The following is an 18668-nucleotide window of genomic DNA, read 5'->3' on the forward strand; positions in this document are numbered from 1 at the left end:
TCAAAATTCAAGAATGCCAAGCAATGGAACAGCTGCTGCCAGGAATGGGTTGTCTTATTCTGAAATTTTAAGTGTATGAATCTATAAATACTATGATTAATTTTTTTATCAGCTAGAATTAAAACAACAAAATGAGGAAATGAGTGTATGTTTTACAATTTGGGGATATTTTAATGTGCTTGTGTTCCTATTGATATTGAAGTTGATACTCAAATGAATGTAAGGCGCTTATTTGATTTTGAATATGTTTCCCCCTTTGTATTTAACATGCCCTCCCAGCTAATTAATTTATTATTAAACAATTCGGTTATAAACTGGATAGAATTTTAAACTTTTGAATTCAATCCTTTTCATTTGTGCATTTGTTTGGGATTTATTTAACTGTAAGACCATTGTAAATAGTGAGTTTGGTTATCATAATAAGATTTATATACTATGTGCTAGATCTGGAACTGCATCCCAGAACTAATAAACTGTTATAACTAATAATTAGAATCTACTATCTGCTTTATGTTCATGTTCTTCAATGTTCACCAAGACTCTGCAAAATAGATACTTTAATTCTCACTTTTCCTTAGGAAGTTGAAAAGTTTAATATCTTTACCTTGATTACACAAGTAGGAGGTGACTGGGATTCAGACTCAATACACTACTCTATCTAGAAGGTGAAATTGGTAATACAGGTAGAAGATTTTTAATCTATGAAATAGTCAGAATATAGTGAACAAAGACAGCATTAGAGTTTACATTAGATTTTTAATTGATTGGCACTCAGCAATTTTGTTTTCCACTCATTTCTTTTAGAAAACCTCCAGTGATTTTGTAGGGAGTCAGTAGGACATAATCATAATGGGATTTAGAACAGCCAATCAGATGCATGGCGGGGGGGTCAAAAGCTACCCCAGCCCCCTAACTACAACTTGACTACTTCTCCTTGTTTGGAGCATGTTTATCAGGAATTACATAAAACAGTGCTTATCAAACTTTATGTTCTTATAAATCACTAACATCTAATTCCTAGAGACTCAGGATATACTTGGATGATTTATCAGCTTATTGAAATTGTCCAGATTATTTTATTTGGGTGAAAGCTCTATTATCAAAATAGCTGGCATATTTTCCCAGGCCAATTTTGACATTCACTGTAGTTCTATTTCATTATTTGAAAATGTGTTTCTGATATCTTTGATCGGTTATAATCTCACTCGTCAACGTTCACAATAAACCACATTCCTATCCTACCACGTAACTAAATTCAGCATAGAGTATCTGTACTTCAGGTATTTGTCAGGAAAAAAATTACATTGTATAGACTGTCACTACTTATCAAAAGCTCACTTAAAACGCAAAATATTAAGGGGAATTGTCTAAAACAGTGTTTCTCAAACTTTTATATGCTTATAAATCACTACTGATCTTATTCAAATACAGATTTTGATTCAATACATTTGGGGTGGGTCCTGAAAGCTGAATTTTTAACAAGTTCCTGGATGGTAACAATGCTATTGACCCACGGGGTCGGAAGGGCCTAACTAAACCTGCAGAAAATTATCTAATTTTAGTTGGTTATTGGTTTGCTTTTTCTTTGTGTACTTTTGTTTTTGAGGAATAAGAAGCAGTGGAAATCTATGTGAAAATCTAAAACCAACACTCTTTGGAGGACAAATTAACAATATATAATAAAAAACAAAGCAAAAGGGGGAAGCATACCAGCAACTCCACTACAAGAAATTTATCCTAAGGAAATTTAGAATATGCACCAACATTTAACTACAAATATAATGCACTGCATTCCATTAAAGCATTGTCAATTGCCAAGATAACCAAAAATGAGTTATTTAATATTAAAGAAAATATGTTAATAAGAAAAGATGCTCAGAATATATTTTTGAGTGAAAAAAATAAGCATTGTTGCTATAATAAGTATGGTTGATTTTCTCATTTTTGGCTCATCTGGGTTTCCTTCAAAATATAGGTATTACGAGCATATTTATAAAAATTATTTTAACACGTGGTAAAAAGCAGATGTTAAAGGCTTTACAGGATGGTCATAATTATGTGGTAACAGTATAAGGAGAACAGAGAAGGAAGAACACAAAGACTTAAAATAATTTGAGTTTAAAAGTTGTCCTATGTGTCTGGTTCAAGGATACAACTGGAGTCAGATTAGGAATCAATCACTGCAGGCAGAACCCTGAAGCAGCCTTGTGTGGCTGAGAGGATCGTCATCCTCTGATACTCTCCTAACACAACAACTGAATGGGAGTGTGTGTGGCCTCCTGATCACTACCAACCAGATCTCACCATCTGCAACCTAGGCTTCATCACCAGATCTCCTACAACTCAGAGTTTTGAGTTTGTGCCCTTGGGATGGATTTGTTTGGTCCTCTCCAGACAGCCAGTGAAACCCATACTGTCTGCAGACTCAAAGGGATCTTCTAATGAGACTATGGGAAGAGGTCAGAAAAAAGAAAAAAAGAATCCAACAGGAGAACTGCGTGACAAAATGAGAATGGCCACGGATTCCAGAGAAGAGGAATGGGCCAAAAAGTCTATTTCAGGAGAAAGAATTAAGGATCGTACAACTCTTTCAGTCAATACAGAAAAAAAAAAAAAAATTTAGAGCAAAATGTATGCAACATCCTTAAATCACCTTTTTTTCTTTTTCCTCTTCCTAACAATATTATAATGGTTGTGTTTTTCACTGCTTTGGAACCTTGGGTCTCTTATGTGTTCCACTTGGGGAAATGTCAAAAAGCCTATTATTCATTTATTCAACAAATATTTTCTAAACCTCTAGTTTATGACAGAAACCATTCTAGGCACTGGGATTGCACTGGTGATCTAAAATGTCCTCAGCCTTATGGAACCTACATTTAGCGAGGAAGGCCACTAATAAACCAGTAAAGAGATTCATGATGCACTATGAAAAAGTAAAAGTAGTGGTGCTCCTTTAGGTGGGATTCAGAACAATCACAGGGAGTAGCATCTATCACAGACATAGAATCACATCTGCCTGATTCTGCTATTGGGAATCACATAAACATGGACATTCTGCAGTTAATTCCAGGACATGCCTTGTTGCATCAAGTGTCAAGAACAATGAATATACGATATGGTATTTTCCTTATAGAACTAATAATGTGTGTGTGTATGTGTATGTTTTCAACCTTAAAAATAAAATAGCCAGTTATTTTACCCACAAAATGGGTTTATTCGGGAATAGCAGAGAATTGAAATTTGGGATAGACAAGCTATGGTGAATCACAGGCAAGTCTGAAGAATAAAGGAGAGGGGTCTTGCTTTGAGTAGGTGTTAGGAGGAAATTAAGAAGGGTTGTTTTGAACAAAAGTTCATTGGAGAAGAGCAAGAGCTTGAGGTTGTGGGGGACCTTCCTTTTTCTGAAAAGCAGGAGATAAAATACCCCTGTGATTAATGTCTTCCCTTGTCAAAACAATTCTTACCTTCCTTCTTCCTGCTGGTTATGCAAGTGCAAAGAGTGGTATACACGTGAGAGTTCCCCCTCAGGCTGCATGGTTCCATTTTAAATGAGGTTCCCTTTATTTATTTTCACAGTGTGTATATATATATATATATTTGTGTGTGTGTGTGTGTGTGTGTGTCTGTCTGTCTGTCTGTCCTTATCTCCATATCTTCCCCATCACCTATATCTACTATGACCACCACTACTATTATTTTTGCTATCACTATTACTACTATAAGCCTATGATTACTTATTTGTAACTCAGGAATCCAGAAAGCTTTGAAAACCAACAAATTTTTCATAACACATATGGAGGGGAGAATTTAACTCACCTAACCTTTGGTGGCAAAACCTGACCAGAACCAACCAACAAACGACCTATATAGTAGCCTGTATCTCCCACTTAATGAGAATATTCTTACGCTTTACTACAAAATATTACCATGCTTTGATTACAGGTTTGATTATAGATCTACTTGTCTTCTTACCTCTCTAAAGTTTGGAATTTTCTGATTCCCAAATATGGCTGGTCCCAATAGTTTTGAATAAAGCATGGATCTCCACACCTATGATAAGCTACAACTATCACCACTGCTGTTGCTCTTACTAAAAACTTTGCCTCTGAGTACCTCTGTATTTGTTATTCCAATTCATTCTAACATCTCATTAGCCTAAATGAGTATAATTGAATAGAAAATTTTGCACCTAATCCATCTACTATTTAATGAATACACTTGACTTTTCAGACATCTTTCTCTGATCATTTAAAAAAGCATATCACAACAAATCTAAGTCAATGCAATATTAACAGCCATAGCATTATCCAAAGCCTGTGGCCATAACCCAGGATGTTTATGTCTCCTGGCACTTTCTATGTCTCCTGGCACTTTCTATGCCTACTTATTATTACTACTGAAGTTTTCATTCATATTCAACATCCATGTCTGGTGCATTTTGTTTGATGAAAACAAGCTAATTAGTGCTGAACCTTTCCTAGTTCATAAATTTATTCCTAAGAACATTAAAAGGAAGTCAAGTGAGACATGTTCAGTAACAGATGTTTGCCTTTTTTGGCTGCCTTTTTACAGTTTGTTCTCTTTCATTACTTTTTAAGAAATTTAGTTAATGTTCCCTTTCCTAGAGAACAAGCGTACCTAGCTTCCCAGAAGGGTGGGGGTGGGGGGATTCCCCAGGGTAGGCACAGTCTGTTCACTCCCTTAACCTAATATCTGCTCCAATGTTCTTTGTATCCAGCTTTTCATTCTTTCATCCAGGTTTTGGCTTATCTCAGAAAGAATGTGCATGTTGACTGGAGATTATTATAAAACTAGAACTACGATGAGCACTATTACTAATGCCCATGGGCCTAGTGTCCCTCAAATACCTTTCCCACATGAGGACATCTCAGAATAAAGGGGCAACATGATTGACAGAATTTGATTGAATCTTTTGGCTTCTACAGTAAAGAAAGATTGTGAAGTTACTTACAAAACTAAAAATCCAGTCGTCTTTTATGATAAAATAAAAGAGAAGTATAGATCAAGATTTTTCTCTATAAAAATATATTGATCCAAAAATACAAATTTAAAATTATCCTGTTTATTTACCTAACCTTCCACTTTTGAATATTATTTAGTGTAAATAGTATTGTGAGCCATTTAAATGATGGTACATTGGTAAGCCTAAGTAACATTACAATCCAAATCTTGCAATCACCAAGAGTGCTTTCTTTTAAAACTTTGTGAGAATAGTTTTAAATATATATGTCTTGACCAATTTATGGTTACTATACATCTTAACCTATTTATTGCTAAAGGAATTCTGCAATGGAATTCCTATTTATTCTTTCCAAAAAGTACTTTAACTAAGGCAACAGTAGAAATTTTTATCTAGAAGGAAAGATTTAATAAAAATAAAATAAATGATGATTATAAAATACCTAGGCCCATATAAAATATATGATATAAAAATATCAGGCTCAGAAAATACTGCTGCAAGGCAATATAACTATTAAAATGTGGGGTTTTAACTGCAACTATATACGTTAAAAAAAATAGTTTTACATATATGTATATATCAAAATAAATATATCATTTATTCATAAAGATTCAAAATTTTATACTTCATAGGAAAATACATATGGATTTCAAAATTAAAATGTGAAGTGTGAAGATAATGTATAGCATTAGACATCACTACTTGTAACACTACCAAAACAAACAAATTAAAAGATCAGATAAGAGTAAACTATTGGAATGCTCTTCAGTATGTCAAAAAATCGTAGTCATGTAGTTAACTCAAGAAGGCTTAAATTAAACCCAAGCCTAATTCTGTAGGAACAGAATTTTCAAAATGTAATTTCATTGATACCCAAAATGATTTTTAAAAATTTAGGAAATCATTTGAATAACTAGAAATTTTAAATTTAATAGTCATAATGATTTGTGTTAATTCTTCAAAATATTAGAAAATCAAATCAGATGACATTTTTTATCAAATGCAACCCACAAGAGGAGAAAATCATGAGTATGAAAATGATTATAATATCTCTCAAATGTGTGGAGGAGGGAAGGAAAGAGAAGAAAGTGTGATGGAGGAGAAAACAATGAGCAAAGATATTTTACATATTAAAAGTTAATTTACTATTTTTTTATTATGTACTAAAATCAAGTGAATGCCCACAGTCTTCTGACAGCACAATTTGGTAAAGAATCACACAAAAATATCTAAATTTCCAAGTTACGAGAAGAACATCCCCCTAGATTCTTACAGTTTTCTCTTCCCAAAATGGCTCAAGAAAATTCTCCAGAGAAGAGTGATAAGAAATTTCATTAAAATCTAGTCAACCCATTTCATGGTCAAAATTAAGCTAATGTGAAGCATAATGTTATATATATGAAATTTCTTTTTTCATTTCTAAAAATATGTTTCTGCAAAACTAATAATTTTTTGTTTTATGAGCTGAATCTATAAGTATGTTTAAAAACAGGACAAGTGACTCTTGGTTTCTTCTCTCATATAGGACTTGTTCTCCTTGAAAGGAGGGAGGTCCAAATGCCCAGAGGACTCACAGTGCATTCTTTGAAACACGAAACAATGTATAATGCAACTAGTTATTAAACCAAGTTCTATTTCCTTGTAATCCCTTACTTCCTAGTGTCAAGGTTAGGCAAATTCTTTCCATCCAAGATTAAGAAGATAAAGGGATCTAATGTCTTCCTACAAGGAAGGCACTTCATGAGGATGGAACTTGCTTAAATTTTGTTTCATTTCTTGCCACTTGCCCTCTTGAATACTATACTTTTGCCACACTCAACTTCTTTCACTTCCTGAAATGCACTCTGCTCTCCCATTCAGACAACCACAACTGTTCTTTCCCCTCTGCTCTTCCATCCCTGAACCCTGTCACCACCACAATAAGTATGCAAGCATGCATGCTTGGGCCGTCCTTTGCTTGTCACCTCACCCTCATTCTAGGGGTCACCAAATGGCAGAGCTCCCGTCAGGGAACATTCTGATCCCAGAGCCACTGCAACAGAGTCATGAGTTAGCCACTCACTGAGGAGAGTTTTGCCTTACTGATGACTAATGAATAAAAGTTTTTACTCTATATGTTTAATTAGATAGAAATTAACTTCTTACACAAAGTTCTGTCAATATTTGCTTTTATCCTAGCATTTTTAAGAGCACTATTGATATTACTTTTTGCACCTCAGAATTTTGATAAATACCAGAGTTATTTTTCACACCTACAGTCCTTCAGGTTGTGGGTTTCCGGAGTGCTTGATACATTATCATAAAGTTAGAAAACCTTGTAAAGAAGAGTTATGAAATGAAATTGCAACAACAAAGTTGGAGACAGGTGGTCTTTCCTATACTATTGAAATGTAATACTACATTTTTATGTTATGCAAGGGGTCATATTCACAGATGCTCACTTACTTTTTATAAATATTATCTTTCAAGATAATTAAGGCTATAAATGTCTCAGGACTTCAGAGATCATAAAAAGTAGAATTAGTAACTTTTTCTTAGGAATGCAGTATCTTTAACTTCATGTAAAGAAGTTTTAGGGGGCTATATGTCACTGTTTAAAATAACTGGGAATTCAAATACAATTCTAATTGATAAGTCTGCAGTTGCAGAAATGAAACATTAAAACTAAAGACATATAACATTATTGTATTATTTAATTAGAACTAAAAACATATAGGATTCAAAATACTTCAAAAAGAAAACAGAAACTCTGGTTTAAAAGGGATATTTTAGCCTAAAGAAATCATATCCACAGTGACTTTCTTATTTGAGCAAATTAAAATTTTGATAAGAGTAGCTAAGCTATCGAGAGTGTTTTGAAAGCAAAATGTGTTATATTTTTCTCTCCTCCTACAAAATCAAATACAGGGTTTTCTGCACCCTGTCTTCTTTCCTCTTTTAACAATGCAAACTTCTTTCTACATTCTCAACTTTCCTAGTTATTTTTGTCTTCTGGACCTGATTGAACAAACTCACATCAAGATTACTTAACACTTCACACCGATTAGGATGGCTATTAAGAAAACAGAAATACAATAAGTGCTGATGAAAATGTGGAGAAATTGGAGCACTTGTGCATTGCTAGAAGGAATGTAAAACGGTGCAACCACTCTGCAGAATAATATGATGATTCCTCAAAATATTAAATATAGGAATACAACATGGTCCAGCAATTCCACTTCTGGGTATATATCCAAAAGAAGCAAAAGAAAGGGCTCAAACAATTGTTCTACACCCTTGTTCATAGTGGCATTATTCACAATATCCAAATGGTGGAAGTAATCCAAGTGTCCAACAACAGATGAATGGATAAACAAAATACGGCATATATATTCAATAGAATATTATTCAGCATTTTTTTTTTTTTTTTTTTTTCTGTGGTACGCGGGCCTCTCACTGTTGTGGCCTCTCCCGTTGCGGAGCACAGGCTCCGGACGCGCAGGCTCAGCGGCCATGGCTCACGGGCCCAGCCGCTCCACAGCATGTGGGATCTTCCCGGACCGGGGCATGAACCCGTGTCCCCTGCATCGGCAGGCGGATTCTCAACCACTGCGCCACCAGGGAAGTCCTATTCAGCCTTTTTAAAAAAGAAAATTTTGACACATGCTACAGCATGGATGAACCTTGAAGACATTATAAGTGAGATGAGCCAGTCACAAAAGAAAAAGTAAAATACTTGTTGCCAGAGGATAGTGGAGTGTTTACTGGGTACAGAGTTTTAGTTTGGAAAGATAAAAAGGTTCTGGAGACGGATGGTGGTAATAGTTACACAGCAGTGTGGGTGTACTTAACGCCACCAAACTGTACACCTAAAATGTTAAAATGGTAAATTTTATGTTATGTGTATTTTACCACAATAAAAAAAAACGGCAAAAAAGATGAACTTAGAATTTGGTATTTGATCCCTTCTAGTACTGTTATTATTTTAAAGGATAAATGAAAAAGGAATCATAAATAAATAAATAAATAAATAAATTAGACTTTCAATGGTGAAAATTAAAGATGCAGTGAGCTGCAGGAAAGAAATCTGCAGGTTTGAATCTTATCCCCTCTTACCCATTCACACTCCACCCCCAACATAGTGGGTTTGCAAGAGTAAGATAAACCTCTAACTGGACTGAGGCAAAAGGCCTATTAATGCTCACCCAGTCTCCACTCTAGTCCACCCCAAATTTCTTTAGACAGGTACACATACCCAAAGCACCATCTATTATGCCAAAGCCATGGTTAGTAGCTCTTTGTACTCCTAATTCCCCTGTGGGCAATGAGTAAACACTCCCAGCCTTGCATCTGGAACTCTCCACAGTCATGTCTACTCTTGCCCAACTTATTCCCCAAAGAAATATGTTTAAATGTACTTCTTCACACAGCTAGGAGCAATCTCTAAATTATTAGTGTAAAACAGGGTAAGCAGTAGTTCATTTATTCACCTTTACTGGAAAATGAAAATGAAAACAGCCTTCTATGGGTGTCACTTTTGCTAAGGACATGTACGAATTAGCAATATACATCCAATTAGTTGGAGGTAACTGTCTATTCTGTAATTAATTACTATGTTCTGAAAATAGATTACGAAGACTTTGAATTTCACTAAACAATATTCATATAATTTCCTCATCTAAATTCATATAATTTTCCTTAATAATGTTTGTATAATGTCCTTATCTAAAACAGGGATGCAATGATTTAGTTTTAGTATATTTACTCACAAAGAATTTAGCAGCAGAAGTTAAATATGACATAATTCAAAAGTTTTGGTTTACAGAAAAAATATAAAAACTCAAGATTTTTAAAAATACTAGATAATGAACTATCCAGTAGATAAGAAAAATAATTGTTATCAGCTGTCTAATGGTGTATGGACTGAACTGTGTCTCTCCACAATTCATATGACTCCTTAAGCCCCACTGTGACTGTATTTAGAGATGCGACCCTTAGAGAGGTAATTAGGTTAAATGAGGTCATATGGGTAGGGCACTAATCCAATATGACCAGCATCCTTATAAGAGAGGGAGACGCTAGAAACACACACTGGAAAGGCCATGTGAGGACACAGCAAGGAGGCAGCTTTCTGCTAGCCAAGGAGAGAGAGGCCCCAGGAGAAAACAGCCATACTGGCACCTTGATTTTGGACTTCCAGCCTTCAGGACTTTGAGAAATAAATCTCTGTTGTTTAAGCCACCCAGACTGTGGTATTTTGTTATGGCAGCCCAAGAACACTAATACAAATCACAAGTCGAAAAGAAAAATAATTCATGGTATAAAAAGACAAAAGAAAAGAAAAATGAGGCAGACACACTCACATACAGAGCAGAACACATAGGAGATGTAAAAAATCCAGACATCTATACAGACACCGTGAGACACAAATATTATAAAATGGCATTTTGCACTCTTTTAAGAAATCATTGCTAAAGATTTCAGAATCACATGAGTTGCTTCTACTATAGTAAGTCACCTACACACGAACAAATTACGTTCCGAGAGCACGTTTGTTAAGTCCAATTTGTTCATAAGTCCAACAAAGTCAGCCTAGGTACCCAACTAACACAGTTAGCTATATACTACTGTACTGTAATAGTTTATAATACTTTTCACACAAATAATACATAAAAAACACAAAAAATAAAGAAAACATTTTTAATCTTATAGTACAGTACCTTGAAAAGTACAGTACAATACATACTGCTGCTTTTACACTTGCTTCTGGACATCCTGGGCTTGAAATAACATACTGTACTACTGTACTCTACACAGTACTATACAGTAAACTACACAAAAGCACAACCACTCATACAGGACACACGCACGTAACAATGTATGCCAGACACGTGAACTAACTTACGTGATTGGACGTGTGAACACACATTCGCATCTTTGAAAGTTCGCAACTTGGAGGTTCATATGTAGGGGACTTACTGTATTTACATAGAGAAATCTCAGAACTTGCCGTGATGAGCAGCTGAACTTAATGTGAAGTCCTGATTCCACCTTCAAGTCATAGATTCTCATGTCCCAGTTTGGAGAGCCCTCACTCACAAAACCATTAGTATGTGGTCATGACATTGTCCTTGGACTGTTAAGTCCTCTTAGTGCCACACTCCTAACAAACATCTTTATTCTCCACTGGCTTCCACTGTATTTTCTTGATAGTCTGGGTACCATTACAAAAATAGTCTCTACCACATTTAGGGCAAACCATTGTGAGGATCACTTTGGCTATTACCACTCTTCAAACAAAAACTAATATACATATTTAGGAGTTAAGGTGATCTGCAAGATTTACACAAAATAAGACAACAGAACAAAAGCACTGCTTCAGAAAAAAGATGAATTTCAATGGGGAATCATTTTAGGAATGAAATATGCCCAAAGTAACATCTTACATGTTATATCAAAATGAATTCAATCATTTGCTAGAAAAATGGTAATGCAACTCTATGTCCGGTTTTACAAATACTTACACTACAATAATCCTGAAATACTGATGATGATCCAGAGAAACTAGGCCAACTGGAGTCACGAGCCAAACAGGAAAAACTTTTTGACACTACTCCTCTCCAATCATAGAACGCTCTGTCTGTTGGAAATATCAATGCAGGTTAAAAGAATATTTAACCAGGAAAAGTACACACTGATCATACTGCTTAGTGTTACAAAGAGGAAAGTAAATCATCTTTATGGCCCCACTATTCTGTATTAAAATCACATCTTTTCATCTAACCATAACAAGATGAGGAAGTGATAGCACTGCACAGAGAGAGGCTTCAATTAATGGGCTTCCTCACACAGTAAAGCTCTCGAGTTTTTATTACATACAGTGTGCCCTTCAGAAAACTAATAAATTCATTGTTTTGATTCTTCTCTTCAAGAACACTAACTTGTTTTTTAAGGGAGGCTTAAAGCAAAATCAGATTTGTGAATAGCACTTACGAAAGCAAAAGAAAACCTCTCCCTGTTACATAAGCACTTCAAAAGAGAATTCAAAATTATTATGAAGGTGCTAGTTTTGATATTGTGAAGTAAATAAAATTATTGAAAGTATTTAAGGTAAATAGGTTGGAAGAGCAAAAGGTTAGCCAGTATATGCCCACATATTTCTTCTGTCTCATGGTAGTTATGTGGGATTTCTGCACAAAATTTTTTAATGAAGAGGAGGAGATTTCAGATTTATTTGTCCACTTATTTCTCAGAAATACAATTTAATCCTGCCATCCAAATGAATCAAACTATTTTTACATTTCCAATTTTCTTTCTAATACTTATTCATACACATATCTTCTTTCCTGAAACTTTTAATTTAATAGAGTCCTCCATGGACCAGTTAATTTCATATAAATTTAGAGAAAAATTAGAAGGAATGTATTCCCTCATTTCATTGCTTCAATTTATTTATAGGACCATAAGTTAAGTGTCCTACATATAAGGAGGTAGAGTAGTAACATAAAATAATAAAAATGTGATATTATCTCAGAGACATCCTAATCAATACACACATACACATCCTACCCCATCTTAATTTTACATATATTTCCTCAATTTCAGTCAGTCTTTGCCCTCTATCAAAAAGGAAAAATCTCTAGGAGAGGCACCATAACAAATTATGTATCTCAATCACAACCCAATATGAAGAAATGAATATCTTTAATGGAAGCAAATGCCAATAATGGGTAGATCATAGAGAATACGAAAAGATTAGTATCTGAGAAGAGGATAGCAAAGGAAAGGTCATACACGTCATCTTTACTGGGGACTTTCATAAACCCACGGGGATATAAAGGGGTAGCAATAATAGTATTAGAGATGTGTATACCCCACATTTCTTATGAAGGTTTTTTGACTAATTTGAAGCATTTCTCAATTTACTAGCACTATCCCTATTTCACCCACTTCCTGTAATGAACTTCTACAATAAACATGCTCACTATTTTAGATAACAGAGCATCTCTTTCCAATCTCCTTTTTTAAATGTATAAACTCTTCCAGGGCAAGGAAAATATCTTACTTGGAATTGCTCTGTGATTCTGGTTCATTAGCGATGTGATTAAAGTTACTATGTAAACACTGGTGAACTAGAATTAGCCTCACAAGGTTAAATCTCACAGGCAAAAGGGAATCTTCCTGATCACTGAAGAGCCCAACCCCAAATGAAACTAAATGCTATATGACTTATTTTTCCAAGAGATTCCAGAGCATTTCAAATATTTTATCTTGTTTACCCACAAAACAGACTCATAAGAAGGCCATACATTATTTTCTCCAGTATACAGGTATCACACTAGAAAATATAGCTATAACTTTTCCACTTCAGGAAGCAGTAAAGCCTCCACTAAAATCCTCAAGGTAATCATTCACACACTGATCTATACTAATGACTCCTCCTCAGAAGCCAAGCACAGAAGATGACATGCAACAGATTCCAGTTTATTCCACAAAGTCAGTCGAAAGTTATAAGCTCATAGTTTGAAGAAGACCAAAGTCATACATCAGACTAAATCTTCACAAACCCTTCACAGAGCCAACAAGCTTCACAGATAATGCCAAAGACAAATTAAGATTCTGAAATCTAAGGGTGTGCGTGTGTGTGGCAGGGGTGGGGGGCAGGGGGGAGAGCAAGAGTAGGCTGTATATTGATAGGTGAAAAAATAAGAAATCTTGTTAGAACTCCCAGTTTACCAGCCAGCAGGACAGAATAAAATACTCTGAGATTAAACAAATCTGGGGAAAATACAATAGGAGAATTTGGAAAGAAACCAAAATATCCCATCAGGTTAACAAGGAGTTATTAGCTAACTTTGAACATTAAAAAAATTGTTAAATATCCATACTGCTGTCTTTGTGTCCTTGTGTTTCCTCAATACTTATTTAGACTCTTTGAAAAACTTTATTATACCACTAGTTCATGTTATTTTGTTGTCTTCTTCAGATCTCATCTCCCTATCTAGACTTGAGTCTTTGACTTGCTTTGTATTCTCCATAATATTGAATACAATGCTGTGCCCCAAGTATACATTTAGTATATGCTACTGCACTGACTTGGTATTGGGTGAAAGGTCACTCAGGAAACTGCTGAGAATGAAAGGCCCCATGTAAAACAACTGATATAAACATCTAAAAAAAAATGGAAGAGTCTTTAAAAAGAGATTTTTTAAATTCTTTAAATTCTGTTTTTCAGGACCAAATATTTTTTTCACCAGACCATCTTCCCTCTCTTGATATTTATCTTGATGTTTATAATGGTAATAGTTTTTAAATACATACGAGTTGGGGTGGCTTTTTATTTCATTTCCCATTTTCATTCAAATTTATGCAGTTAACAATGAGCCAATTATTTACACAGATGAGAGGGATTTTCAAAATCTAATAAGCATAATTACTTTAGAAACAAATTATTTAGATGAGTCACAGAAAACTGGTAAGATTGTATCTGGTGATACTGCCAAGAAAATGAGGAAAGAAACGAGGGAAAAGAGGGAGGAAGGAAGGATCTCTAGCTAGTTAAAACATTCACCACTTTTCTGTGATCCTTGTAGTGACAAGCATTTCCTCCATATTGCAAATTGATAGATTTGTCCAAATTGTCTGAATATCAACACAAAACCCAAAGACAATAGAAGTTTAAACTTTTCAAATATATTGTTTCAGTCAACCAAGAAACCAAACGTTCATAGGAAATAATCTATGCAACTGCCTCTGACAGAGCCAGAGAAGTCCAGAGGCAAGTGCAGTGTATCTTTACGAGGACTTGACAGAGCCCAAGACACCACTAGTTTCATCAGTCCTGTTGTCCCTAGAGCCTCTCTTATGCCAAGCTCGTTCTGTTTCCCTTTTATCAATTCCCTTCTATCAATTAATTCTTTGAGTTAATTGCACATGCAGTTTTAATCTGTAGGTAATTACAATCAATTAATAGGAGACAGAATTAGCAGTTCTTAGTTTGATTATCTATATAATTAAAAGGGGTGGTAAACTAGAGTTGACAAATAGCATCTTAATCAGTTGAATAATCAAACCCCAGAAGCTTGCTTGGGCAGCTGAATTCCATCTCTTGTATTAGTTCAGATTTTAGAATCAATGACTGAAATGTCCAACTAAATCAATTCATATTGTTAATTTATAGTCAAAAATGAACGATATGTATTCTAAAATTACTTAAACTTACCTTCTTTTGGTTATAATGAACTGCTTCAAAAGGATTCAATAAAAATAATCCAACAAACTAATGTATTTATATCTACTGAATACCAGTTAGTATTCATGGCTCCCAAATCATATGTTACAAAACATCTAAGAAATATGAGTAACTCCTTTTGTACTAGGTTCTACTTAACACTTTTATATGTGTACTGAGAGACAGCAAATAAAACATAGCTTTAGTCTTTCTTTTTTTGGCTATCAAATGGAAACAGTTGTTTGTAGATACAGAGGCAATACTAAGATGCAGGATAAGCTTAATGTGAGTTAGAAAAATATATGAGAACTTCATCATGATTAGGATATAATAGAACAGAAGTATCACTGTTGCATAATATCTTTCTGAATTGCCAAGTATTTAAACAAGTTTGGCAGATACTTCTAAGCTCATAGTAAATAAAAAATGTTCAAAAAGAATCATGATTTCTGCTTCAATATGGCTTGTTACCTTCGACTGTGAGGCAGCCCCTTTTATAGCCTCAAGAAAATACTATAACAATCAAAAAAAATCTGAAAATGTCAAGGTCAAAAAAAAATTAAATTTAACCATTCACCTATCTGCAGTTGAGAAAAAATTTCCATTAATTAGGATGATGGAAGTGAACTGAGGAAAGCAATCAGAGATCTTTACATAATAATAAACCCCTAGCCCATCTGAAAGCCATTAGAAAGAAGCTTAATACCACCTAAGAAAAAAACAAACAGAACAAAAACCATTTCTCTAAAATGTGGGTGCTGCTCACTATTTACAATAGCCAGTACATGGAAACAACCTAAATGTCCATTAACAGAGGAATGGATAAAGAAGATGTGGTACATATATACAATGGAATATTACTCAGCCATGAAAAGGAATGAAATTGAGTCATTTATAGAGATGTGGATGGACCTAGAGACTCTCACACAGACTGAAGTAATTCAGAAAGAGAAAAATAAATATTGTATATTAATGCATATATGTGGAATCTAGAAAAATGGTGTAGATGATCTTATTTGCAAAGCAGAAATAGAGACACAGATGTAGAGAACAAATGTATGGATACCAAGGGGGAAGGGCAGGTGATGGGGAGAATTAGGAGATTGGTATTGACACATATACACTATTGATACTATGTATAAAATAAATAACTAATGAAAACATACTGTATAGCACAGGGAACTCTACTCAATGATCTGTGATGAGCTAAATGGGAAGGAAATCCAAAAAAGAGGGGATATATGTATATGTATAGCTGATTCATTTTGCTGTACAGTAGAAACTAACACAACATTGTAAAACAACTATACTCCAATAAAAATTAATACAAAAAATAAAATAAAATGTGGGTACTGCTATTGAAAAACCATTTCCCTTTCCATACCCCCATCTATCATGATCCACTTGGACACTACAGCTCCAAGAAAACAACTAGGAATGAAGTAATCCTGGTGGTAGAATTTAATAGAGTCCTATTTCAAGGAAAGAGCTCTGTGCAGAGGGTGGGACAGGCAGGTCTTGATAACAATGTATAATGGAGATTATAATTCTCATGTGCTGAACAGCTAAAAATAATAAAGAACACAGGGGTGGAATAGGAAAGGCCCCACCTTGGCAGAGCCAACCTATTCCAGACAGATGTCTGCAGTTACCAGGAATTGAGCAGAGAAGTGGGCATTGACACCTGCTCATCAACTATAGAACAAGAAAAGGTGACCAACACAACCAAGTGAACATGGAGTGGAGCTGAGAAAAATCCACCATGTTTCCTATTTGTGAAATCACTCACTTTGCATAGATCTGTTTCTCCTTATTCAGGGCAGAGTAAACACATTGGGGTCTACATTAATCATGACAATGCTAGTTAACATTTAGTGAGGACCTAGTTTGCTAAACACTTAACATACATTACTTGATCTAATCGGCAAAGTAACCCTATGAGGTCAGTGCTGAGCTTATCCTAGTTTAACAGCGAAGAAAACTAATTAAGTCACTTGCCCAAGTTCACACAATTGCTAAGGGGTTGTGTGAACCCAGGTCATTCTGAATTTGAAGCCCATGTGACTGTGATACAAGGGGAAAGTTCCCTACAGTAGACTGAACAATGGCCCCAAAGATATCACATCCTCATCCCTAGAACCTGTAAATGTTAGCTTATAGGATAAGAGGGACTTCGCAGGTATGATTAAATTAAGAATCCTGAGAGGGGAAGATTATCCTGATGGATCCTACATGCAAGTGTCCTTACAAAGGGGAGATGTGACTAAAAGGCGAGAAGGAAATGTGATGACAGAAGCAAGAAACTGGAGTGATTTGAGAAACAGGTCATGAGCCAAGAAATGCAAGCAGCCTTCAGAAGCTAGAAAAGGCAAAGAAACAGATTCTTCCCTAGAGTCCCAAAACTCTGAGTCCAGACTCTTGACAACTTAGTCCAGTGAAATTAATTTTGAATTTCTAGCCTCTAGAACTATAAGAGAATAAATATGTATTGGTTTAAGCTAGCAAGTTTTGGTAAATTCTTAGAGGAGCCATGGGAAACTAATGCAGTTTGCAATTCTGAAAATCTAGTAAAGTATTCTACTAGACTCAGAAGAAAATTTTAGAAAAGTGTTGGCATTCTCACTAGATTGTAGCAAGCCAACTCTTCAAAACAGAGGCCAAAACATGGGGGTGCATGTATCTTTTCGAATTTGTGTTTTATACACCAATTGGATATACACCAAGGAGTAGAAATGCTCAGTCATGTGGTAGTTCTATTTCTAGTTTTTTGAGGAACCTCCATACTGTTTCCATAGTGGCTGCACCAATTTATATTCCCACCACAGTGTACAAGGGTTCCCTTTTCTCAACATCCTCACCAACATTGTTATTTGTAGACTTTTTGATGATAGTCATTCTAACAGGTGTGAGGCAATATCTCATTGTGATTTTGATTTGCATGTCTCTGATGATTAGCAATGTTGAGTATGTTTTCATGGGCCTGTTGGCCATCTGTATACCTTCTTTGGAAAAATGTTTATTCAGGTCCTCTGTCCATTTTTAACCTGGTTGTTTGGGGGTTTTTTTATATTGAGTTGTATGAGCTGTTTATATATTTTGGATATTAACCCCTTATCAGTCATATCATCTGCAAACATTTTCTCCCATTCATTAGGTTGTCTTTTTTATTTGTCCATGGTTTCCTTTGCTGTGCAAAAGCTTTTAAGTTTAATTAGGTCCCATTTGTTTATTTCTTTAGTTTCCTTTGACTTAGGAGACAGGTGCCCCCCCACCAAAAAAATATTGCTAAGATTTATATCAAGGAGTGGTCTGCCTATGTTTTCTTCTATGAGTTTTATGGTTTCCAGTGTTACATTTAAATCTTTAATCCATTGAGTTTATTTTTGTATATCATGTGAGAAAATATATCTGAAGAAAATGAAAACAGTAATTTGAAAAGATACATGCATCCCAATATTCATAGCAGCATTATTTACA

The 18668-nt window shown here is 34.9% G+C and overlaps 1 protein-coding gene across 1 annotated transcript in view; it reads right to left on the bottom strand.

Annotated features, from left to right (window-relative positions):
* The window catches only part of IQCM (IQ motif containing M), a 363785-nt gene that overhangs the window by 255815 nt on the left and 89302 nt on the right, over nucleotides 1-18668 (bottom strand). The window contains exons 6-9 of the mRNA XM_059066097.2: nucleotides 11490-11600; nucleotides 10876-10895; nucleotides 3917-3930; nucleotides 3856-3874 (exon numbers count right to left, since the gene is read on the bottom strand). Coding sequence (XP_058922080.1) covers nucleotides 3856-3874; nucleotides 3917-3930; nucleotides 10876-10895; nucleotides 11490-11600 — 164 coding nt within the window. The remainder of the gene's footprint in view (nucleotides 1-3855; nucleotides 3875-3916; nucleotides 3931-10875; nucleotides 10896-11489; nucleotides 11601-18668) is intronic.

Source organism: Kogia breviceps, chromosome 6 (assembly GCF_026419965.1).
Source record: "Kogia breviceps isolate mKogBre1 chromosome 6, mKogBre1 haplotype 1, whole genome shotgun sequence".
NCBI lineage: Eukaryota > Metazoa > Chordata > Mammalia > Artiodactyla > Physeteridae > Kogia > Kogia breviceps.